Source organism: Corythoichthys intestinalis, chromosome 14 (genome assembly GCF_030265065.1).
Source record: "Corythoichthys intestinalis isolate RoL2023-P3 chromosome 14, ASM3026506v1, whole genome shotgun sequence".
In the NCBI taxonomy this organism is placed as follows: Eukaryota; Metazoa; Chordata; class Actinopteri; order Syngnathiformes; family Syngnathidae; genus Corythoichthys; species Corythoichthys intestinalis.
Window position 1 is genome coordinate 1,642,575 of NC_080408.1, and position 26,603 is coordinate 1,669,177.

Below are 26,603 nucleotides of genomic sequence, written 5' to 3' on the forward strand. Positions count from 1 at the left end.
TCGTGCACCCCTAGTTTCACTGTAAATAAAACAACGCGGCTTGGCTCAGTGGTTCGACACTCTTCCTCAGACTCCTGTCCTAGCTCGCCACACGGTCAACATTTATACGAAACGTATCGCCGTATACGTTCTCTTCAAGACAACATCGCCGTGTGCCAGCATGTTGCAATGCAAAGGTTAGAAAAATGTACCGGTAAATAATAAACGAATAGTACAAAAAAAACATTTTAATTTTATTACATGTGAAAAATATCATGAAAACAATTATTTACCACATGAAACTTGATTATTATATCACTGTCCTTCGGATTAGGTAATATTGTGCTGGTCCATGCTTACAATGGAACATAAATCATGATGAATTTTTTTCTGTCTCCGTCCCTGTACCCGTGAACGCGCACCCATGATTTTACGAGTAAATTTTGGGGGAAAAAAGTGCGCGTTATATTCGGGAAATTACGGTATATATTACGGCTGTCGAAATTATCGCGTTAACGGGTGGAAATTAATTTTTTTAATTAATCACATTAAAATATTTGACGCAACTAACGCACATGCCCCGCTCAAACAGATTAAAATGACACACTTGTTACTTGTGTTTTTTGGAGTTCGTCACCCTCTGTTGGCACTTGGGTGCGACTGATTTTATGACCATGAGAATTGTGTAATTATTGACATCAACAATGGCGAGCTACTAGTTTATTTTTTAATTGAAAATTTTACAAATTTTATTAAAACGAAAACATTATTAGGGGTTTTAATATAAAATTTCTATAACTTGTACTAACATTTATCTTTTAAGAACTACAGGTCTTTCTATCCATGGATCGCTTTAAGAGAATGTTAATGGTAATGCCATCTCGTTTATTTATTGTTATAATGAACAAATACAGTACTTATGTACAGTATGTTGAATGTATATCGCCGTCTTGTGTCTTATCTTTCCATTCCAACAATAATTTACAGAAAAATATGGCATATTTTATAGATGATTTGAATTGCAATTAATCACGATTAATTAATTTTTAAGTTGTGATTAACTCGATTAAAAAATTTTATCGTTTGACAGCCCTAGTATATATATTTCTGTCTCCATCCATGTACCTGTGTATAATGCGCACCATAATTTTACAAGTTGATTTTGGGGGGAAAAAAAGTGCGCGTTATATTCGGGAAATTATGGGAGTTAAAATTTTCCAATTACTGAAGAAGAACTAAGTGAACATTTTCAAATTTGCCCATCTTTGTACGTTCCAGGGCCACCGCCGCATGGTGTGTTGCACGGCGTGGTGCGAGGACAACACGTCCTGCAACTTGTTCACGTGCGGCTTCGACCGCCAGGCCATCGGCTGGAACATCAACATCCCCGCCCTCCTGCAGGAGAAGTGAAACGGCGTGAGTTTTCGCGCATCTGCGACAAGGCTGGGTTCACTCGGGCGGGAAATGACGGAGCATTGAAAATTTGTGTGCTTTGTTTTTAAACTCATTGGCAGCGGGTTGCGTTTTGGCGCCCTTGAAGGCGATGGACGCCCAATCCGTTCGCCCCTCACTGTCAAAATAGATTGGACATCCGTCGCCATCAATGGCAGAAAATGCGTTAAGTGACACATAGTGAGCACAATTTGTTTTTACGGAGGACTAAAAAGTGCCAGAATCAACCACCAATCAATAACTTAAATAAATCAAGTATATTAATTCATTACAAATGTGATTAAATACATGAATGTGTCTTTAAAAAATGCAAAAATACATTTCATAAAAATACCAATTGGTTTAATGGGGGAAAAAAATAACATTTTAATATTTTTTTTAACCACTGGAACACTGACCATGAAACAGTGAAATAATTATTAATTCTTTTACATTAAATGAATTGGTATTCTAATGAATTAACGACTCATGAATTAATTGTCAATAGTATTGGCACTTTTTTTAGCCCTCCATTTCTTTGTATCATGAAATGTAATATATATACACACTGTACATACATATGAAGACTTTTATTTTGTGTTTATTTACCTCCTTAACCCCAACTTGTTGTTTTAACATTGAAGTGTGGTGGTCAGGAAGCCACAAAATATGAATCATTTAATGTCAACTCAAAAATGAAATCAAAGTCATTGCATACCAAATCGGACGCTCGTATTTGTAATTCAACTGAAAAACAGGAGGACGTTTGCTTTTCCTTCTAGCAAAAAAAAAAAGTAATAATTCTTCCGGGTTCCATGACATAGAACATAGATGTAGAGTCTTTGTGGACGTGAACAGAACGAGTGAAAGCTAGTATGTGCACTTTTGTTATCAATGTTAGAGTTGTAACAATGTCACCATCAAAATAAAACCACTCCATTGACTCATCTTTTTCTTGTCCGTTCATATTTGGCGCCTCCTGCTGGACGTTCACCAATTGTTAACTGTTGGAATTTGACCCTTTAGCCAGATTGTCGGAACCGCGCTAGCGCACTCCCAACGACCCGGCCAAAAGGCCAAATTCTGCACGTTGCCCTCCGTTTTAACCCCTTGACTGCGTTTTAAAAGCTGGAAAATGGCTTTGAAACCGAATTTGACAATTTGTTCCAAGTCGACAGCAAGGCAAAGACAGCACACAGACCCAGAAGAAGAGGAAGGCTGGATCCAGGGTCACCATATCACCGGTCAACAAAAGATTCCCGAGAAAAGACGGCGCTAGCTAAAGAATTCAGTATTTTGAAGGCTCTGGTGAGGCAGGCTGTGGTCCGGAAGAAGGGTGTGTTTGGGTGTTGTTTAGGGTCATTTTCTGTTGCAGGTTGGTCTGATGAGTCAGTGCGTCACTTTTGCCAAAGCAACCAGAGTTGGAGATTTTTTCAGCCTCAGTGCAAAAGGAGTGTAACAAGTGTGAGCCGTGATGTTAACAGCACCACTGAGGTGGACAATTAGTGGGCAAATCAGGAAGTTCTGGTTCGGCTACTAGAGGGCAGCGGCAATGAATACAGATGGACAGAGTTGGTTTGAGTGAAATATGTATTTTACAAAAAGTAACACAGAAAAATAAACAAATATTTACAGAGTTCCAATGTATACACAAGTTAAAGTTGGTCAACGGGGGGGGAAAAAAACAGTTCACTTTCCCCATCCCAACGTTCGTTAGTTACAAACAGTCAAGAGCATGAATGAATGGCTTCAGATTTATGGCGGTACAAGGTGAGTGTCCATTAGCGCTGCTTGATTAGTCACAAGTTCAATGGGCATTGGAAGTGCTTGACCCGAGTAGTGGGGAGAGAAAAACAGGTTGCAGAGCCTCCTACCAGACCCTGACTTGTGTTGAAGACAGGGAAAAAGAGGACCGTCAGGCTCCTGGCCCAAGTTCTAGCTCGCCATCCTTTTGTTGGAGTGGTCCCAAGGCAGGGCAGGACCACCTGGCCTGCATAACCAACCAACCAACCCAATTAAACATTTGCAATGACTACAAATGCATACTATGTTAGCATTAGCACATTAGCACCAGAATGCTAACATAACAAAATACAATCATAAGGCACCAACAGAAATGAAAATGCAAAAGTATTCACATGTTAGCATGTTAGTATTAGCATGTTATCATTAGCATGCTAACATACAGAAATACAAAAATAAAGCACCTACGGGCACAGAAAATCACATGAACACATAAATTAGCCTAAATTAGCATGGTGGCTAATCCGCTAACATGTGACATGGTGCATTCAGGGAGTGTGGGAAAAACAAGTACTGGCTAAAATCAGGGAATCTTAACCCAGTTACAAGAGTGTTCAAATTCTCAGCTGTGGAGTCTTCTTGTTATCTGGCGTTCCTTGTGAAAAAGCAGGATGTCCCGCCATTGTTCTGGACATTGTTGACCCCCGAAAGCTCTTGGCGGGATTTGGTGGTCCAGACGTGGGCTTGTAGATGTCTTGGCCATCACCTGCTTGTCTCGCTCAATCAGCTGCATGACGCGCGCATTGAGCTTCCGTAGTCAGGAGGCATCCCGTACCTTATGCCCTTATCTGCCCATTGTCTTGGTGCTGCAAATTTTTAATGACTCCAATAATATCAAATATATTCTACTTGCTTTCTTAAACTAGGATTTAAATGTTATTTTATATTAGGTGTGTTAAAGTAATACAAACAGTCAAACAGTAAATATGGTAAAGGATGCTATTCTCATATTTGGCGCCTCCTGCTGGACGTTCACCAACACAAAGCGCTTTTATTGAAAAGCTGTTCACCTTTAGACAAGTCGCGCATCATTTTTGTCCAAAATGGGACACTGCTGCATTCAAAGTGAGGCTGCAATGATTGATCGACATATAATATTTTTTTCAAGCACGACTCATCGGTTATCAAATTAATTGTTGGACTCGATATTGTCCAAATCATTATAAAACCCAAGAAAAAGGGGAGTGCAGTCAATATTGTAATTTTTTCATCTTCATCAAAATATAATAAAACAAGAAATACTTACTTGCTAATATTTTTTTCCCATTTTCCTTTATTTCTATTAATGACATCATGTTACATGACTATTAAATAGAACACTAAATTAGAGGATAAAATGAGTTCTTATGAGTGATATAGTACATCCGCTGTCCTCTTGATGTCGCTAGCGCCTCATGGCAAAAACCAGTTGATTTTACAATCAGGCTCTCTGATCAAAAGTTTTGAAATGCTTTCTCATTCAATTAAATGGTAAAACGGCGGGTGTAGTCATCATATCATAAACACAAAATGAAGCAAACACATTAAACACTTTTCAAAATGAAGACATTAACAATGCTAATAATCTAAAAGTTGCAGGCCACTTTTCAGTGACATGTTTGATATATAAAGCCTTAAATATATTTCCTGTGACTTTTAAAATTTCCAGTTAAATGTTGTAATTCTGTTAAAATACAATTTGTGCAACATAATTCTTCACTTGCAAGCCAGTCCAATTTAGGTAAAAATATGGTCAACTTGCGCGCTTCGCGTGAGTTTTCTGCTCCACGTTCCGAGTCCGGCATCCCGTAAGGTGTTGCCAAAGTGCCGCACGGCCTTCTGATACGGAACGGCCGCCCGCTTCCAGGCGCGGTGCGTCCTCAGCAAGTCCTCTGACGTCCAGTCGTTAAGCTGACGGACCAAGTGGAAGTTAAAACCTCTGCTCCCTAATTACTATATACAATGGTATTAAAAAGTATCTGAACCTTTTGGAATTTCCCATATTTCTGCATAAAATCACCATCAAATGTGATCTGATCTTTTTCAAAATCACACGGATGAAAAAACAGTGCTTTATCTAAAGCCACCCAAACATTTATATAGGTTTTAATATTTTAATGAGGATAGTATGCAAACAATGACAGAAGAGGGAAAAATAAGTGAACCATCACATTTAATATTTTGTGCCCCCCCTTTGGCATCAAGAACTTCAACCAGACACTTCCTGTAGCTGCAGATCAGTCTGGCACATGGATCCGGATTTTGGCCCATTCTCTACAAAACTGCTGCAGTTCAGTCCGATTCCTGGGATAAATCGCTGTCTTTAGATCATGCCACGACATCTCAATAGGGTTCAAGTCTGGACTTTGACTTGGCCACTCCAGGACTTGTTTTTCGTTCTTCTGAAACCATTCTGAAGTTAATTTACGTCTGTGTTTTGGATCATTGTCCATCCTTTTTTTTTAGCTTCAACTGTCTGACAGACAGCCTCAGGTTTTCTTGCAAATCTTTTGAATTCAAACTTCCATTAATGATTGCAAGTTGTCCAGGCCCTGAAGCAGAAAAACAGCCCAAATATTGATGCTCCCTTCACCATGCTTCCCGGTGAGGATGAGGTGTTGATGTCGGTGTGCTGTTCCATTTTTCCTCCACACATGACGTGTGTTACTCCCAAACAATTCAACTTTAGTTTCATCAGTCCACAAAAATATTTTGGCCAAACTTCTTTGGAGTGTCCAAGTGCCTTTTTGCGAACATTGAACGAGCAACAATGTTTTTTTTTTTTAGACAGCAGTGGCTTCCTCCGTGGAGTCCTCCCATGAACACCATTCTTGGCCATAGTTTGACATATAGTTGATGTGTGCGCAGAGATATTGGACTGTGCCAGGGATTTCTGTTAGACACTCTAGGGTTCTTTTTTATAACCTCTCTGAGTATTCTTCGCTGAAAGCTTGGCGTCATCTTTGGTGGACGGCCACTCCTCGGGAGAGAAGCAACAGTGCCAAACTCTCTCCATTTGTAGACAACTTCGCTGACTGGTGATTGATGAACATCCAGACTTTTAGAGATGGTTTTGTAACCTTTCCTAGCTTTAAACAAATCAACAATCCTTGATGGCAGGTCTTCAGACAGCTCTTTTGACCGAGCCACAATGCACATCAGACAATGCTTCTCATCAGGACAATTCTTAACAGGTGTGTGTTTTATAGTGGGTGGGGCAGCTTTAAACAACTCATCTGTGATTGGGGACACACTTGACTTCAATTGTTTGGTAAAAATTAGTTTCGATTGCTCTCCGTATGCCCTTCACTTGCTTATTTTTCTCATTAAAATATGAAAACCTATAAATGTTCAGGTGCTTTTAGTTCAAGCAGACACTGTTTTTTTCATCTGTGGGATTTTGACAAAGGTCAGATCACATTTGATGGTGATTTTTGGAAGAAAGATACCACTGTAAAAAAAATGTATGTACACTTGGACTGCCAATATTTCAATAGTCAATTAATTGTTGGTGTTTCCTTTTTAAATGGTAATTAATCAATGGCCACCCCCACCAACTGCGCTTACCCGCCTGTGCAGACGCTGCCAGCGGTGGAAGAAATGACGACCGCTGAGTCTTGAAGGCGTCCCGCAACGGCGACGCAACCCAGACGTGGCGGCCAGCTCCTCCGTGTCGCTGTCGCCGTGGCTCCAGTTCAAGCTGATGCGGGATGAATTCCCGCCTGCACGACGTTGGCCAGAGCCTAAACCTGCAAAAAACGATATATACTGACAAATTGTACTGTCTGATAAATACAGAATAAATATATAATTAATATAGTAATAATAATGCAAGAGGGAGAGGGAACTCTGCGCTTTCCTGCTAAAGCTGCTGCCCCCACGACCCGACCTCGGATTAAGCGGAAGATAATGGATGGATATATAAAATAGTGCTGCCACGATTAACTCGAGTAATTTGGTTATAAAAAAGCTTCGAATCAAATTTTGCTGCTTCGAGTATTCGATAGAGTGGCATTGTAATGGTTTGTTTTGAAAGTGTTTGCATTTAGTTGGATTTATTTGGATGGATACACTGCCCTCTTGTGGCAACAATGAATAAGATATAACTCATTTAATATAGCAGAATTCAGCTGCTCCCTGTTTGGACCAATTTAAGGTAAGTTTTTGTTTGAGCCATTTTTTTTAATACATTCCTAATTTAGTTTATAGGTATATTTAGCAGTTTATTTGTGGGAATATGTGTTTGAACGATTTAAGAGCACGGTAATTAAAAATCATATCATAAATATCAAAATAGGGCTGCAGCTATCGATTATTTGAGGAGTCGATTAATCGATGAACTAGTTAGTTCGAATAATTGAGTAATCGTCGGATAAAGAACATGAAAAATTAAAATAACTGAGCTGAGCCTCGAACAGTATCAAAAAAATTTAAATAAATGAGGATCTATGCACAACAAAAGAACAATTGGCTAACTTACATAGCAAAAGTCCGCTAGCTTAAATGCTATATAAAAGGCTAACTTTTTTTTTTTAAACAATGCTCTTTACAAATGGTTGAGGCACAAATTCCCACAAAAAATGACATAATATACCTATAAACTAAATTACGAATGCATAAAAAAAAAAACATTAGTTCAAACAAAAATTTACCTTATATTGGCCTTAACGGGGAGCAGCTGGATTCAGCCATGTGAAATGAGGCAGACTAGAGGGCAGTGTATCCACCCAAATCAATAAAACTAAATGCAAACACTTTCAAAAAAAGCCGTTACAACACCACTTTAATTAAACGAATACTCGAAGAGGCAAAATTTAATTCAAATCTTTTTTTTCCCAATCGAATACTCGAGTTAATCGATTAATCGTTGCAGCACTATATCAAAATGCTAATTGTCTTACAATTTTTGATCAAGTCACAAAATTTACACATTAAAAATTCCAGGACGGTAGGGGGCATAAAAGTTGCATACAGAATTTGGCAAAAACCTACGGTTCCCCAAAATTCGCCCAAAACTTGCCCTTTGGTTTCAAATAGTATGCCATTGACAGCCATGTACGTCCAAATTTCCCATTCATTTTCAATGGCAGGAAAACATCGGCTCTTGTTATTTTTGACCAATTCCCATGACAGTCAACTGGCGCCTAAGTAAGTCGTTGCCATTGACGGCCATGTACCTCCAAATTTCCCGTTTATTTCTCAATGGCAGAAAAACCTGTGTGGTTGTGATTGTTGACCAAGAAATCACAGCCCATTGACATTCAACTGGTGTCCATGTAAGTCGATGCCATTGACACCCATGCAACCAGACATGTCCCCTATAGAGTCTACCCACGTACCACGTGTTCGCGTAGGGTTCCGCCCACTTGTCCGTCAAAACATAGTGTTAACCTATTACGGCTACGTACATTTCTCCTATTTACGGCGTGTTTTTCTGCTCCTTAACATTAATAATCAAAATGGTGAAGGCGTGTGTGGCTGTTGGTTGCACTAACAGAGAAGATGGAAGGAGAGACTTGAAATTTTACCGTATTCCGAGGGATCCAAATAGAAGAGCGAAATGGACGGCTGCAATTCGACGTGAAAATTGGACACCAAAAAATCACCACAGACTATGTAGTAGTCATTTTATATCCGGTAAGATGCATTTAATATATATTTAGAGTAGTGATGGCCAAATGAAGCCTTATGAAGCAATGAAGCTTTGCAGCCAATTGGTTTGCACATGTAGCAAAGCTTCATTGTGCTTCATTTACTCTATGGCGCCATCAAGTGGTCTACAAGCCCAAGAGGTCAACATTGTTAAGAATTCAATGGTTATTTGATTATGAGAAAGATATGAATGTGCTTATGTTAGTAATTTAGTATGTGAACAAAATAACAAAACAAAAATAACAAAACAAGTACTAAGGATAATTTGTTATTCATTTTTGTTGAGAAATAATAGCTTTCCCACAGTGGCTGGCTTTAAACGGTTTCTTTTTTTTTTGGACAATATTTCACCAGCTTTGGAAAATATTCTTCTTTCACAAGGCACAGATGAAGCTGGGGTGCTGATAAATGTGAGTGTCAGTTTTTATAAATTTGGGTAGGTATTCTTTTGTGCCTCCCAGTACACTAATGGATTGTTCATTCTGTTGATGTTTGGTTCAGATAGGTACACACACTCACATTTATATTAATGTAGTTCTTCTCCCTTACCTTATTGAAAGCAATCAAATGAAAATGTTCCCATACAGGGGAGGATCGCTTTTTTTTTTTGCGCAATTTCCATCGCAAGCAAAGGACAAGGCTCGAAAAAAGATTGCACTGGTTGCACTGTTGCGCACAGATCATGTAACAAGTACAGGAGCCCGAAATGCACAAAATGTGAGATAACAGGCGATCGCCATTGCGTTTTGCAACCAATTTATACCGTAGTCTGTAGCCTACTGTGTTTGCAATGCGCGCCGAACGTCGGATCACTTCCGAAGCATATATCAGCTTCAGCCGGCCGGCGAGGCTTCTCACGTCATCATTTCCGGGTTCTGCCGAAATGACGCGCGCCTCGCTACAAGCCTCGTGGAAACACCCCTCCCATTACTCGACACAAGCTTCGGAACCTCGGCCCATTTCGTCCCATCACTAATTTAGAGGGTTTTGGCCTGACAACCACAATTAAGATCATTGCTAGGCTAATCGCCGACAACATACGACGTAGTACGACATAGTTTCAAATTCAAGATGTTTGTGACTTCCCTATCTTCCACCATCGTTATTTTTTGAATAATATTTAGCTGGTACCAAGTAAAAGAAACTGGCCTCGTCTACGGGGCTGACAAATAACCACAATTAAGATCATTGCTAGGCTAATCGCCGACAACATACGACGTAGTACGACATAGTTTCAAATTCAAGATGTTTGTGACTTCCCTTTCTTCCACCATCGATATTTTTTGAATAATATTTAGCTGGTACCAAGTGAGGGAAACTGGCCTCGTCTACGGGGCTGACAAATAACCACAATTAAGATCATTGCTAGGCTAATCGCCGACAACATACACGTATGTATGTAGTGCGTGCTATCGCTAAACCATATAAACATTAAAAGCCTTAACTCCATTGACAAACGACATGAAATACATTAGACTTGACAGTGGATGTTAGCAATAACAAAAGAATTCGAATTGAAAATTTCGTAACTCACCTTTCCAAGCACAAGATAGATTCCTGCCAAACGAGGACCTGTTTCACCCAACCAGCAACGAAGTATTTATAAGCGTCCAAGCTCTTGAAGTTTTTCGTGAGAATAGGCTGATTTTGTGTGGACAAGATCATTTTAAATATCAGCGTAGGAGATGTCAGGCAGACAGGGCGAAGACAGTGGGTCGAAAAACATCGATTTGGGCATCAAATATGGATCTGGCGACTGTATAGAACGAAGCTTTTCCTCATAACGCCTTTTATGCAACAGATCCAGTGAGTTTGCGGCATCAGAAAGCACCGGGTCTTCCATGAAATGCATTTTAAATTGCGCCATCAATTGAAATCAATGCAAATACAGAGTCAAAATGACGGACAAGTGGGCGGAACCCTACAGTGAACACGTGGTGCGTGGGTAGACTATACAGTATGTCCCCAAATCAACAGGAAGTGACACGATAGATCTGTATCTACCACAGCAAAGCCCCATGGTGATTTCTCCAGAAATTGCAGGTTCTACTTAACCAATAAAATCAACAGGAATGGACCCATACATGCCTCAAAATAAACAGAAAATAACCCGGAATTGACCCAAATTCAACAGAAAGTGGTGCCAAATCAACAGGACACGACCTTGAGTTTCCACAAATCCAACAGGAAGTGACCCAACAACGAGCGCAGGAAGTCACTCACAACAGAGGGTGCTTAGGATCTTTTTTCGCTTTTCCCATCCAAAAACGGCCCGGCCATAATTTGTCATCCCTGTGCCTTTTCTCCATACAAGGCGTGCACAATGGCAGCACACACGCATGCTGAATAGTTTACATACTACTACTAGGCTACTGCAAAGACAGCGTTCTATTTCACCCACAGTGTGTGTTGGAGTTTTTGTATTGGAAGTAAAAGCACCCATGTATTATAAATGCAACCCCCCCGTGACTAGAGGGCACAATGACACACAAACACAGTTGAATACTAAAAGTCTCAGTTTCACTCCCTTTTTCATTCCATTGACGCATATGTGAGCCGATGCCATTGACGGCCATGGTCGTCCAAATTACCCATTCATTTTCAATGGCATTTACATCGCATTGATTCCCATGTTCACAGATGCCAACGAGGGCTATGCACGTTAATACCATTGACGGCCGTGTACGTCGATTCTATTGATGCTAATGTACTCAGATTCAATTGAAGCATTTGTATGTCGATGCCATTGAAGGCCATGGACGTCCAATTTTCCCATTCATTTCCAATGGCATTAACATTGCATTGAGGCCAATTTAGACAGATGCCATTGACGGCCATGTATGTACATTCAATGGATGCCAATGTACTTGGATTCCATTGACGCAAATGGATGTCGATGCCATTGACGGCCATAGACGTCCAAATTTTCCATTCATTTTCAATGGCAAAAAAACAAATGTCCCTAAATCAACAGAAAATAACCTGCTATAAATGGGACGTGTCCCACAAATGACCTGATATGACAAGGACACGCCCCCCCCCCTCCCAAAACGACCTGCTATGACCAGGACAGGTCCCCAAATGACCTGATATGACCAGGACGAGTCCCCCAAATGTCCCCAAATCAACAGGACGTAACCTGATATTGTCGCCGAAATGTCCACCAACCACTCTGGGTGGGCGGGGCTAAGATCTGTATCTCCGCAAAGGAAAGCCCCATAGTAATGTCTCCCGAAATTGCAGTTTCCAGTTTGAAAAAAAAAGAAAAACGTTTTCTACATATATAATTCCCAAAGTTAACTACACTATAGTTTCAATATGTTTTATTTATTTTATTTTTACCCCCACCCCCAAAAAAGGAATCTACGAAAACACTTTATTTCTTCCCAACACCAGAGGGTGCTAGCACCCTCAGCACCCCACTTCCAGCACCACTCCACCCAAAAGCCACCGACACCGTAAATGTGCAATTTCTGCAGAAGTGGCGTTTTGTAGGTCATTTAAACATGCATACACGCTAGTAGCGGCAGTTGTCGTCGATAGGGGGCGGCGTGACGTTTCATGGGAGCGAGGCGACGAGCCAGGACGCGCCGCAAGTGGCCCGTGTGGCTCAACGTCGCCACCGTCAGGCTGCGAAGATAGATGGGCTCCACCAAGTGAGACAACAGCGCCCCCTGCAGGCCCACCGCGCACCACCTGTTCAACACATAGAATTCAAAGTCTAGGACTAGTCTAAAAAAACTCCAAAATTCAGTTAAATTTAGCAAGGATTACTATTACAATTCATTCACTCCCATTGACGGTGATAGACGTCCAATCCATTTGAACTGGGAGTGCCGCATATATCGGATTTTGGAGTTGGACAACTTTGTGTTATCGATTAAAAAGTTATTATCAGACAACTCTAATTAAAATATCATTTGTGGTTCTTACTTGGCAATTTTGTCCGTGCAAGACATGCTGACTTGAAGTTTCCCCGGCAACACGCTCGCTCTTTTCTGATTGGCGATGGGCAGCGTTCCCTGGCCGCCGCTCACTTTAGTCCTTAGGCCACAACGTAGCGAGTTGGTCATCCTGGAGGCTGAACCGAGCGCGGGATTTAGAACTTCGGACCCGTCTGTAGTTAGGCCCGGCCGAATGTCTCACGTGATGCGAAGTTTTCATAGGGACAGTTGAGTCTGGCGTCTCCGCACGGGGACGAGGTGACAAACATGTGGAATCCGATGCGGTCCTGCAGTCTGAAGACCCCGCGGCGAGCGGTCGCCGCTTCAAAGATGGACGCCGATCCTGCGGCCGTCTGGTCCGGAGGACTTTAGGAAATGTTGGATCATTAGGCTTTTTTGCACTTTTTCAATATCATTGTCCAGTCATCTTTTCAGCGTTGAAGTTCAATGAGTTTATCCCTAGGAGTCAATGATCGTTCATTCGCTGTCAGCCCTCCCACATCAAATGGATTGGATGTCTTGGGCCGTCACTGGCAGACAATGAGTTAAAAAAAAATAAAGTGTGTTCTTCCCTTAGCCAAAATGCACCCTCCCACCATTTAGCGTAGACGTCCAATGCATTTGAACTGACAGGGTGGCATTGACTTTGATGGGATTGTCGCCCCTAGCAACATGGCCACCCTGAGGCCATTTTGGTAGGAAGAGTGAAAGGTATTTTCATGCTTCTGTCATGAATTACAATGAGTTTATCACTAGTTGACGTACAATCCAATTGAAATGTGAGGCTAGCCAACCTTCCGGTGTACTTCCGCTTTACTGCGGCAGGTAAACCTCTAAGTCACTTCCTGTTGACATTAGCTACCATTCTGTTCATCTGAGGGCATTTTGGGGTCACTTCCTGTTGATAATAGGTCATTTCCTGTTCATTTGGGGGCGTTTTGGGGTCACTTCCTTTTATCTTGTTGATGTTAGGTCACCTTCTGTTCATTTGAGGGCACTTCAGGGTCACTTCCTGTTGATATTAGGTCACTTCCTGTTCATCTGGGGGCAATTTGGGGTCACTTCCTGTTGATGTTAGGTCATTTCCTGTTCATTTGGGGGCGTTTCAGGGTCACTGCCTGTTATCTGCTGACTCCCTATTGATTTTAGGTCACTTCCTGTTATTTTGGGGGCGTTTTTAGGTGACTTCCTGTTGATAATAGGTCACTTCCTATTCATTTGGGGCCTTTCGGGGTCACTTCCTATTTATTTCTTGTCACTTCATGTTGCTATTAGGTCATTTTCTGTTCATTTGAGGGCAATTCGGGGTCACTTCCTGTTGATATTAGGTCACTTCCTGTTCATTTATGGGTCACTTCCTGTTTGTTTTTGGTCACTTCCTTGTTCATTTGGGCCATTTCTGGGACACTTCCCAGTCATTTGTGGGCGTTTCAGGGTTGCTTCCTGTTGGTATTAAGTCACTTCCTGTTCATTTGGGGGCATTTCAGGGTCACTTCCTGTTGATTTTAGGTCACTCCCTGTTCTTTTGGGGGCAATTCGGGGTGACTTCCTATTGATATTTGGTCACTTCCTGTTCATTTGGGGACATTGTGAGGTCACTTCCTATTCACGTTAGGTCACTTCCTGTTCATTTGGGAGCGTTTCAGGATGACTTCCTATTGCTATTAGGTCACTTCCTCTTCATTTGGGGGCATTTTGGGGTCACATCCTGTTCCTTTGGGGGCATTTCATGGTCACTTTCTGTTATCTGGTCACTTCCTGTTGATATTAGGTCATTTCCTGTCCTTTGGAGGCGTTTCAGGCTCCCTTCCTGTTGATATCAGGTCACTTCCAGTTCATTTGGGGACATTGTGAGGTCACTTCCTATTGATGTTAGGTCACCTTCTGTTCATTTGAGGGCGTTTCAGGGTCACTGCCTATCTGCTCACTTCCTGTTGATTTTAGGTCACTTCCTGTTATTTTGGGGGCGTTTTTGGGTGACTTCCTATTGATATGAGGTCATTTCCTGTTCATTTGGGGCCTTTCGGGGTCACTTCCTGTTGATGTTAGTTCACTTCCTGTTCATTTGGGGGCGTTTCAGGATCACTGCCTGTTATCTGCTCACTTCCTGTTCATTTTAGGTCACTTCCTGTTATTTTGGGGGCGTTTTTGGGTGACTTCCTATTGATATTAGGTGACTTCCTGTTCATTTGGGGCCTTTCGGGGTCACTTCCTATTTATTTCTTGTCACTTCGTGTTACTATTAGGTCATTTTCTGTTCATTTGAGGGCAATTCGGGGTCACTTCCTGTTTATATTAGGTCACTTCCTGTTCATTTAGGGCATTTGGGGGTCACTTCCTGTTTATTTTTGGTTACTTCCTTGTTCATTTGGGGCCTTTCTGGGTCACTTCCTAGTCATTTGTGGGCGTTTCAGGATCACTTCCTGTTGGTATTAAGTCACTTACTGTTGCTATGAGGTCATTTCCTGTTCATTTGGAGGTATTTGATTTTATTGATTTTAGGTCAGTCCCTGTTCTTTTGGGGGCATTTTGGGGGTGACTTCCTATGATATTAGGTCACTTCCTGTTCATTTGGGGACATTGTGAGGTCACTTCCTGTTTTTTGGGGGCATTTCGGGGTGACTTCCTGTTGATATTAGGTCACTTCCTGTTCATTTGGGGGCATTTTGGGGTCACTTCCTGTTAATACTAGGTCACTTCCTTTTGATATCTGGTCACTTGGTGTTGAAATTAGGTCACTTCCTGTTCATTTGGGGGCATTTCAGTGTCACTTTCTCTTGATATTAGGTCACTTCCTGTTCATTTGGGGGTTTCAGGGTCACTTCCTTTTGCTATTAGGTCACTTCCTGTTGCTATGAGGTAATTTCCTGTTCATTTGGAGGTGTTTCAGAGTCACTTCCTGTTGATATTAGGTCACTTCCTGTTCATTTGGGGCATTTTGGTATCACTTCCTGTTGATTTAAGGGAGTTTCAGGGTTACTTCCCTTTAATGTCAGTCCAGTTGAATATCGGGTCACGTCTCAAACTCTGAATGAGTCATTTTACCGTATCAGCAGCATCTCCAGCTGCGTGTATAAAAAGCCCAACAGCGCCCTCCTGCACACGACCTCGGCATGACAGTCGCGCAACACGTCCTCGTCGAGATGGCCGGCATCCCGGTCCAAACACTTGGTCCCTGTCGCCATGGCGACCACCTGGGCCGAGCTCACCTCATAACCTGGAGGCAAAATAATTCCGATCGGTTACCCGATTCCCGCAAAGCGACCCGACTCGGGCGAGGACCTGTCGTCATGACGATGGCGGCAATGTCGTGCGTAGCCAAGGTTTGCTCCATCAGCTGCTCATATTTTTGTTTGACCAGCTGGAAGATAGACTCTGCCAAGAACTGTAAGCAGTTAGAAAAAAAAAATCACTGAATGAATGAAAGAGTGAGTTTGGTGACCGTGACACAAGGTCGCGTGTATCCGGCGTGTTAAACAATTATCTTTGGGATCATTGCGCCGTCACGGCGTCTCGATTGGCTGCGCCGTCGCTAATGTTCACTAATGATGATCGCTAATGCTAATGTGCACCAATGAGTCACGCCAGCTGATTGACAGCTCCAGCTTTATCGTGATGCCGGTATGCACAACCCTGCAAAGAAATCCAGGATATGCTGCACCAGAATTCACCCCGTCCTCTGATTGGTTAAATGGTATAGGTAAATGGAGTTACACTTGTATTGCACCTTTGCACATTTTTTAAGGCCCTCAAAGCGCTTCACACTATATCCTCATCGAACTACTGGTGATGCAGCACCAGGAGCAACGTAGGGTTAAGTATCTTGCTCTAGGATACTTAGACAAGGACATCAGGGTTTCATTTTCTGCGGAAAATTTTCAGAGAGTGAACGTGTCCTTCAGGGAGTCCTGTGGGGGGTGCTTCAGGAGTACGGGGTACCTAGCCCCATTGTAAGGGCTGTTCGGTCCCTGTACGACCGGTGTCAGAGTTTGGTCTGCATTGCCTGAACTAAGTCGAATCCGTTCCCGGTGAGGATTGGACTCCGCCAAGGTTGCCCCTTTGTCACTGATTCTGTTCATAACTTTATAGACAGCGTTAAGGGGGTCCGGTTTGGTGCCCTCAGCATTACATCTCCGCTTTTTGCGAATGATGTGGTACTGTAGACTTCATCAAGCCATGATCTCCAACTCTCACTGGAGCGGTTCGTAGCCGAGTGTGAAGCGGTTGGGATGAGAATCAGCACCTCCAAATCCGAGACCATGATCCTCAACCAGGAAAGGGTGGAATGCCCTCTCCCGGTCAGAGATAAGGTCCTTCCCTGTTTTCCGAAATTTCCAGGTTCGCGGTGAATCAGTAACAGGCACACTTTTGCTCAATAGACGATGTTTTCTGATCAGAAAATGCAGAATAAATTAGATTTATTGATCACAATCCCACAAAAGCAAGCAAACAGATATCACAAACAAGCAAACAAATGGTAACGTGATGCTAGATTTGAGTTTGTCAATCTCAGAATCCCCGCGTGACGTTAACAGCACAACTAGTTGTCCCTTAGAAATGAAAATCGCTTACCGTGACAAACGAGTGGGAAGCCAACAACACTCCAGTAAAGCGGCAAAGGGACAAAGGCCAGGCGATCCGTACGTGACCCGCTGGCAGACCTCACGGGTCGCCCGGAAATGTCCAGTTTTGTAAGGACGCACCCCTCGGAGGCTACTTTTGGTTCAGCCCCCTTGAATAAGGGCTTTTCACATGGGACAAATGAGCTGTGCTGCAACAGATGCCAACAAATGGTAAATATTATGGGTGCAAAACAAGATATCTCTATGGGACCCAGGCGTGTCCAAACACGTTATCTCGTGAGATTCTCAAGCGCGTCTCCTAACTATAGGAACAAGGTGAAAAACAATCGAAGTTGTTACAATCTATGTCACAGAAGCAATCATACCTCACAAAAGCATAATGTAATATTTTCCCCTATCATTCCCCAAGTGGAAGAGTTCTAGTATCTTGTTGGTCTTGTTCACGAGTGAGGGTGGGAGGGAGCAGGAGATCCGCAGGTGGATCAGTGCAGCGTCTGCAGTGATGCAGACTCTGCACCAGTCCATAGTGAAGAAGGAGCTGAGCCGTAAGATGAAGCTCTCGATTTACCAGTCCATCTACCTTTCTACCCTCACTTATAGTCACGAGCTGTGGGTCGTGACCGAAAGAACAAGATCCCGGATACAAGCGGCCGAAATAAGTTTTCTCCGCAGGGTGTCCAGCCTCTCCCTTAGAGATAGAGTGAGAAGCTCTGTCATCTGGGAGAGACTTGGTGTGAAGCTGCTACACCTCCGCGTTGACAGGAGCCAGTTGAGATGGCTCAGGCATCTGGTTCAGATACCTCCTGGACAGAGAGGTTCCAGGCATGTGACATGAAGAGGACATGAAGATCAAGGACATGCTGGAGAGACTATATCTCTGGGCCGGCCTGGGAACGCCTTGAGATCCCGCCGGAGGAGCTGGTTGGAGGGGCTGGGGAGAGGGAAGTCGGGGCTTCCCTGCCAAAACTGTTGCCCCCGCGACCCGACCCTGGATTAAGCGGTAGATGATGGATGGATGGAGTTATTTAACATTTTATTCAACGTTATAAGAGATGTGTCTGAGTCTAGGAAGTTAAAAAAATCTAGGTATTATTCATTTTTATACCCCAATTTTTACACTTTTAATGCAAATGAATATCGGTTCCAAAAATCAGTTATCAGCCCATCTAACTACTAATAATAAATATCAGTCCTGAAAACCCCATATCAGTCAAACTCTAACCAAAACACAATAGATCTACCAAGGTTCTGTTTTGGTACTGCTTTTACTAGCACAGAAACCAGCCAGATTTCTTAGCAGTGATTAACCAGTACCAAAAGACCATAAAATCAGTGACGTTCTGCTGGATTGGTTGTGTTTTGGAACTGGTTTTGCTAATTTAGAAATGAGCACATGCTGGATTTCTTTGCAGGACTACAGGAACAGAAGACGATGGTAAGGTGACTCAGTGGTAAGTAGTCGTTCCCCAATCTAGGGGTCGTGGGTTCCGTTCCCTGCTCTGGTGACCTTGTCTATGTATCCTTGAGTGAGAAACTGAAGAACCCTATGTTGCTCCTGATTCTGCATCATCAGTATAAGTGATTGAGGATATGATTTCAAAGTCCAAGAAGAAGAGTGTCAATCTCACATGAGGTAGTTGCTGTTTGTCACTATGGAGGCCCCCCAACTTCCTTTCGCCCAGTTGGTAGAAGCTGAACAGAGCGGCGGCGGCCGCCCGAGCCTTGGCTGTGCCCTTGCTGCTGGCGTGGCCCTCAAAAATCCGCCCATCCACCCAGACGGCTGCGGTGAAACTCCTCTGCGGCCGGCCACGGATTCTCTCCGTCAGGCAGTAGTAGCGCAGACCCGCTCGCAGTTGGCCCAGCAGTGCCACCGGACTACATTGCTTTGCTGGTTTACAGGTCCAAGTTTCAGGCTCTGTCGAGGCAAGAGCGATGAATTTATCATTTTACATCCAAGGTATAGAAGAGGACAAGGTGCATGAGCTTTGGCCACCTGCGCCGTCCGCGTAGAACGTTTCCGAGCGATCTGCCGCACCATCTGCGAATTGGCTCCCGATGCCCTCGGGAAACCGGACGAAGGACCGGCGGGCCAGCTCAGCCGCCCTCGACTTGACTGATTTTTTTTCGGGTCCCCGGCCCCTGAAGCCGAGGCCTTTCACATCCATGCCCGCCCATCCCGGTCGCAGCTCGTGCACACGGATAGCCGAGTTCTTCTTCCGAACCGTCATCCTACACGCCAGGCGCTCCGCTTGGGGACGCTTCATCCGGAGGGGCAACGGTGGGCCGCTTACACCTGCTGACTGCTGCTTTCTTACATTAAGGTGGTCCAGTTGTTGGTGAATCTCCTTCACCTCTATTCAAACAGGAATGAGAAAACGCCATTTTGTCTTGCCACATATTTTCAACACTCATAACTTGGCAGACATACAACATATCTGCGCCAAACTATGCTTGGTGAGAGCCTGTAGGGGTCATTTGCATCAACCCTACAGCGCCAACTAGTGGCAACAGAAAGTCACTCATTTTACTTATACATGTCCAGTTTTATTCAGGTTGGTCATTGTAGGTGCAAGACCGTTTTAAATACTACATTTTAAGTCTGTTGCCGTCATGACCCTTTGTCCGCCATTGAAAGGAAGTAGATTTAGTAAGTAAAAAATATTTTTTAAAAAGTATAAAAGGAAGTAGAAAATATTTCCAAAAATCTTCCAAAATTACTTTCTGTACACTATATTTAATTATAAAATCATTTCTCAATATTTATACTAGGGCTGTCAAAATTATCACGTTAACGGGCGTTAATTAATTTTTTTTTAATTAATCACGTTAAAATATTTAATGTTATATAATGTTGTGTTTTATTGATGTTTGCCGCATTGTGCTGGCGCTTGGGTGCGACGTATTTTATAGGCTTCAGCACCCATGAGCATTGTGTAAGTAATTATTGACATCAACAATGGCGGGCTACTAGTTTATTTTTTGATTGAAAATTTTACAAATTTTATTAAACCGAAAACATTAAGAGGGGTTTTAGTATAAAATTTCTATAACTTGTACTAACATTTTTCTTTTAAGAACTACAAGTCTTTCTATCCATGGATCGCTTTAACAGAATGTTAATAATGTTAATGCCATCTTGTTGATTTATTGTTATAATAAACAAATACAGTCCTTATGCACCGTATGTTGAATGTACAGTGCCTTGCAAAAGTATTCGGCCCCCTTGAACCTTGCAACCTTTCGCCACATTTCAGGCTTCAAACATAAAGATATAAAATTTGAATTTTTTGTCAAGAATCAACAACAAGTGGGACACAATCGTGAAGTGGAACAAAATTTATTGGATAATTGAAACTTTTTTTAACAAATAAAAAACTGAAAAGTGGGGCGTGCAATATTATTCGGCCCCCTTGCGTTAATACTTTGTAGCGCCACCTTTTGCTCCAATTACAGCTGCAAGTCGCTGGGGGTATGTTTCTATCAGTTTTGCACATCGAGAGACTGACATTGTTGCCCATTCTTCCTTGCAAAACAGCTCGAGCTCAGTGAGGTTGGATGGAGAGTGTTTGTGAACAGCAGTCTTCAGCTCTTTCCACAGATTCTCCATTGGATTCAGGTCTGGACTTTGACTTGGCCATTCTAACACCTGGATACGTTTATTTTTGAACCATTCCATTGTAGATTTGGCTTCTGTTATGTTTTGGATCATTGTCCTGTTGGAAGATAAATCTCCGTCCCAGTCTCAGGTCTTGTGCAGATACCAACAGGTTTTCTTCCAGAATGTTCCTGTATTTGGCTGCATCCATCTTCCCGTCAATTTTAACCATCTTCCCTGTCCCTGCTGAAGAAAAGCAGGCCCAAACCATGATGCTGCCACCACCATGTTTGACAGTGGGGATGGTGTGTTCAGGGTGATGAGCTGTGTTGCTTTTACGCCAAACATATCGTTTTGCATTGTGGCCAAAAAGTTCAATTTTGGTTTCATCTGACCAGAGCACCTTCTTCCACATGTTTGGTGTGTCTCCCAGGTGGCTTGTGGCAAACTTTAAACGAGACTTTTTATGGATATCTTTGAGAAATGGCTTTCTTCTTGCCACTCTTCCATAAAGGCCAGATTTGTGCAGTGTACGACTGATTGTTGTCCTATGGACAGACTCTCCCACCTCAGCTGTAGATCTCTGCAGTTCATCCAGAGTGATCATGGGCCTCTTGGCTGCATCTCTGATCAGTTTTCTCCTTGTTTGAGAAGAAAGTTTGGAAGGATAGCCGGGTCTTGGTAGATTTGCAGTGGTCTGATGCTCCTTCCATTTCAATATGATGGTTTGCACAGTGCTCCTTGAGATGTTTAAAGCTTGGGAAATCTTTTTGTATCCAAATCCGGCTTTAAACTTCTCCACAACAGTATCTCGGACCTGCCTGGTGTGTTCCTTGGTTTTCATAATGCTCTCTGCACTTAAAACAGAACCCTGAGACTATCACAGAGCAGGTGCATTTATACTTGATTACACACAGGTGGATTCTATTTATCATCATCGGTCATTTAGGACAACATTGGATCATTCAGAGATCCTCACTGAACTTCTGGAGTGAGTTTGCTGCACTGAAAGTAGTATTGCACGCCCCACTTTTCAGTTTATTTATTTGTTAAAAAAGTTTAAATTATCCAATAAATGTTGTTCCACTTCACAATTGTGTCCCACTTGTTGTTGATTCTTGACAAAAAAATTAAATTTCATATCTTTATGTTTAAAGCCTGAAATGTGGCGAAAGGTTGCAAGATTCAAGGGGGCCGAATACTTTTGCAAGGCACTGTATATCCATCTTGTGTCTTATTTTTCCATTCCAACAATAATTAACAGAAAAATATGGCATATTTGATAGATGGTTTGAATCGCGATTAATTACGATTAATTAATTTTTAAGCTGTAATTAACTCGATTAAAAATTTTAATCGTTTGACAGCCCTGATTTATACTTACTCAGTGTAAAACTTGAGCCTATATGGATGAAAACGAGCCGATATCCTGGCAGGAATCTTCGTCAACAGCTCTCAGCCTCTCTCGTTTTATGTTTTTTTATAGCAGTTAGGCTTGAAAAGCGCAGAATTAACAGACAGGGGGACTTTAGCAATGTCTTCAACCACATCGGGGCAAACATCTCGCTGACAATGGCTTTGCAGGCAGGTAGTATTGTCTCTGCCACAGTATGGGACTTTTTGGATTTAGCAACAAGTTCGCAACAAGGTAACTGGCTTTGTGGGCTATGTCATTTACCCTTGTAGTTTTTCTCAAAAATGTTTTTCTGTGTTTTCACAGAGGCGAACAAAATAATCCATTGACTTGTTTTGAAACGAGGGCAAATGCAACTGCTCGTGTCACGATCAAGAAGCGCTCGGATTTCTAGCTATCAGCCACCTTGCTGTCCTCGACAATGTGTTGGAATGAAACACTGGGGTAGGATTGATGGTCATCAGATATGGATAAAATGGGAAGGACACGTTCGTGTTTGTCGACACTTGACCCTACCGTCCCCATGCAAACCTACGCCCTTGGATAAAAGGCGGGCGCTCAGTGAGGTGAAATGAAACGTGATGAAAATGGCCCCGCAAATCCGAGCGAGCGGCCATTTGTCAAATGAGCAAACAACAGATGAGGAATTACTCAAGTGACATATGGTAACAAAAAAAAAACAATCATCTCCCTTCCAGTTTAATGACTTTTTGTACCCATCCAAAAAGTTCATCAGCTGTCACCAAAACAGATAGCTTGACTGACAATACATGCATGATTTAATCCTAGGGTGTAGGTTTTGCATAGGGATGGTAGGGACATAACACTAACAATTTTTCAGGATGATCAAATTGTCCCCACCAACTTTTAGGCAACCTTACTTGCATTATATAATGACTTCCGTTATTTATATTGTCTTCCCATATGTTGTAAGGCAGTGGTCTCCAATGCGGTCCTCAACGGTCCGCTGTGGGTCGTGCTTTTTTTTTTTTTTTTTTAATGTAAAAAGACGTCAATGTTGTGGAGGCGGGGAACACACCACTAATTTTGCTACTGAATTTTTGCTGCAACCTGCATCAGAGTTTGCATAACATGAAACTTTGTGAATTTCAGGGGTGAAAGTGGTTAGAATTTCTTGCCGGAACTCCCCGAAGTGAAAGTCACCACGGAGCCACAAATTTTATTTATTTTGGGGGGGGGGGGGAGAGAAAAAAACGGGTTCATGAACCAGAACAACAAAAGAATTATGACCGAATTACAGTATTTACGGATTGATATACGGCGGAAAACACTCAGGTGCTTTAAAGTTCCGTTCTGGGACCCCCAATTTTTTTTATCTTCATTTTTGTGTGTGTGTGTGTGTGTGTGTGTGGGGGGGGGGGGGGGTTGGGGGGTTCAAACCTCCTTAAACTACTGAAATGCAAAGAAAACTGTTTTGGTCACACATACAAACACTGATTTTCATTCAAAATTGTATTTTTTTCAATGATTTGCAAAATAAAAGTTAACAAAAACAGCTATAACCCCAACCTCCATCTTCTAATTTCTATTTTCCCTCATTTCCTCACATACTACATGCCAAATCTCAATTTTAACTACTTAAGAACATAAGATGTATATTGAAATTGAAGATAATGTAAATATTTACTTTTTGCTATGTTTTTTAATAATAAAGATATAAGTAACATACATTCAGAAAAAAAATAAGTACAACTGACTTATATTATGCAGAGTGAAATGGAATATATTTTTGAAGATCGCACAAACATTTACCTTTTTTAAATCATAAGGAAATGAGTAGGTAGCCTAACACAAATTAACAAATATAAGACCAAAGTGCACATTGACCGCTAAGATGTTCTGAACCTCCCCATCAGAGCAAATAAAACAAACTATGATAAATAAGCCAATTTAGCTCTTTCCTTGCTCTTAAAGATTTGATGCATTTTCTGTTGCATTGCCCTATTTTATTTATTTATTTAGCTGTTTCAGAAAAATTGCACAGCTGAACCAATCAGAGCTAACTATCTCTGGTGATCACATGGCAGTATGTCAGCCAATTGAACGGATAAATGAGTCCAGGCGTTTTGCTTTGCTGCATGGATTCGTCAGACTCAGATAACTGCAGCAGCTGGGGAAACCTCCATGCCGTCCATGGAATAAAATAAATAATAAATATCTGTGGAAACGGATTACCCTACACAGCACTTTATTATGCTTGTTGTGTATGTAAATCTAATGTTGGTAGATTGTTTTCTTCTTGGAGATGAAATGCATGTGTATTTTTCTTTTTTTACATCGCGTTTTGACAGTTGCCGTCATATTTTCAGACTCAAAGCACCGTATACCGGAACAGCGTTCCTGCCCTGAATCTTATTCCGGAACTGCGTTCCTGACTGTTCCCGCTCACTTTCACCCTTGGTGAACTTGCTAACCTGCAAAAGTTGAGTCGGAAGCTGTTTAGAGAGAAGTGTCCTCCTATATGTGTTTTCTACTGTTAACATTAATTAAACTGAGAAATGTAGTGAACCGAGGTTCACCCCCTTCAACCCAATTTTCGTTTTTATTTTATTTATGTATTCTTAAAGCAGCCCAAAGGAGCTTTCATTTTTTTGCTGAGTGTGGCTGTGCTTTTGGACAAAAGCAGTAGGGCTTTACCTCAAAGAAGGCTCCATTTTTATTTATTTTTCTTATTCCTTCACTAAGAAGATTTTTTTAAAGTTATATTTCATTCCTTTATTTGGACCAACAATGTTGAGAGGTCTTAAAACAAATGTTTGTTTTGCATTCCTAGTTATTATTATTAACAAGTTTGTATTCATTGTGTATGTTAATATAACTTTAAGTTATGTTCAAATATTGTGATTCAAATTTGCTAATAAAATCCAGACATTTATTCTGGAAGTTTTCAAAATGTTTCCCTAATACTTTTTGAAAAGAAAGGTTTAAGTCGAGCAATGTATCACATGAACCAGTACATATGACAGTTGGTATAAATCAATACAGATTTATTTTGCAGTGATCATTTAGCCTATCAATTAATTAGATTTATATTCTTGAGAAATGTAGCTCTGACCCCCCGTTCACCCGGTCTGTTTGGTCTTTATTATGATTATTATTATTGTCCCGTCCTCAGCAAAAAGTGCACAAGCATGTTATGCTGTTATATTGTTGAGACCAAACCTACGCCCTTGATTTAATCCTCATATTCCAAAGGTCATTTCATTTTTAAACAATAGTCACTCTGCTTACTTAGCATATGATTATGAAAGTTGAAATTCCAAATTTCAATCACATCTAAAAGTTGCACATTTTTGGGGGTGAGCGGAAAAAGGAGTGAAATTGAAAGTTTTCAAATGAACTTTTTCAGGGTTAACATAGCGCTGATCCTCATGTTAGCGGAGGCTAAAGCGAAAGTGTAATGAAAAACAAAGTGTGTTAATGAAAATGGACCTTGGCTTAGCAACGGGAAAAACACTTTGACTAAAGATGAGGGACTTGAAATATATATTAAAAAAAAAAAAAGCCATCAAACTGTAATCTGCCGCCTTTTTGCGCGGATTAACGAGCGTGCAACAATGAGGCACAATGGCACGCTAATCCCGCTCGCGCGACCATCTGCCTCGGACCTGTCGCCACTTGCTCTTCCCGCTTCCGTCTAAACTTTTATGATGAGTTATTGCCTGGAGTTAGCTCGTCGGCCACCACCGACGCCGATACCCGTCCAATTAAATATGGACTGGGAGGTCCGCCAGCCCAACCCATTTCAAATGGATTGGGTGTCTATAAAAGGCACATATTTTACGACTGACATAAATAATGAAATTGCACCCAAATCCTCACCTGCGACTCGACTCCTCCTCCTCCGCTTCCTCTTCCTCATCTTCATCTCCCCATTTGAAACTTCAGGCAAGTCCATCACGTCGGGTGTTTGCAGACCGAGAGGGAGCAGCTGTGCGCCCACAATTGCGCGCACACTTATACATACACAAGCCACGCCCCCACCCCTGATATGATTGACAGCCGCAAGTTTGATTGGCACGCCGGGGGAAAGAAATAAACAAAACGAGCAGATGATCTGTAAAGATAATCAAAAATAATAAAGCGAGAAGATGGTGTGACAGCGCCCCCTTTTGTCTGTTTGACTTGTTCGAAGATTAGCATCTTAATTGATGGCTTGGTTATCAGACGAAATATGATCATGGGCAATTTATTATGTCATG

At 42.0% G+C, this 26,603-nt stretch overlaps 2 protein-coding genes across 3 annotated transcripts in view; one reads left to right on the forward strand and one right to left on the reverse strand.

Annotated features, from left to right (window-relative positions):
- Positions 1 to 6,608, forward strand: part of LOC130930015 (WD repeat-containing protein 37-like) — a 33,329-nt gene extending 26,721 nt beyond the window's left edge. Inside the window, exon 14 of one of the 2 annotated variants that reach the window (XM_057857677.1) lies at positions 1,258 to 6,608. In XM_057857677.1, the coding sequence (XP_057713660.1) occupies positions 1,258 to 1,389 (132 nt within the window). In that variant the 3' untranslated portion in view covers positions 1,390 to 6,608. The remainder of the gene's footprint in view (positions 1 to 1,257) is intronic. The other variant, XM_057857676.1, reaches the window with a different exon arrangement.
- Positions 4,354 to 26,320, reverse strand: LOC130930014 (double-stranded RNA-specific editase B2-like). The gene is made up of 10 exons (XM_057857675.1): positions 26,224 to 26,320; positions 19,365 to 19,724; positions 19,000 to 19,286; positions 16,071 to 16,173; positions 15,834 to 16,005; positions 12,991 to 13,154; positions 12,778 to 12,925; positions 12,359 to 12,540; positions 6,760 to 6,941; positions 4,354 to 5,103 (listed from the first exon to the last, which is right to left on the reverse strand). Exons 1-10 carry the CDS (start codon positions 26,297 to 26,299, stop codon positions 4,930 to 4,932), a joined length of 1,848 nt encoding a protein of 615 aa, XP_057713658.1. The 5' UTR covers positions 26,300 to 26,320; the 3' UTR covers positions 4,354 to 4,929.
- Positions 26,321 to 26,603: the final 283 nt, after the last annotated feature.

Bases quoted from the DNA above. Each gene is read 5' to 3' on its own strand.
- LOC130930014 (XM_057857675.1), bottom strand. From the start codon at position 26,299: ATGGACTTGCCTGAAGTTTCAAATGGGGAGATGAAGATGAGGAAGAGG. The intron at 16,174-18,999 runs GTGAGATTGACA...AACTGCTTACAG, and splicing joins ACAAACAGCAACTACCTCAT to TTCTTGGCAGAGTCTATCTT. The intron at 16,006-16,070 runs GTCCTCGCCCGA...TTTTGCCTCCAG, and splicing joins CGCCATCGTCATGACGACAG to GTTATGAGGTGAGCTCGGCC.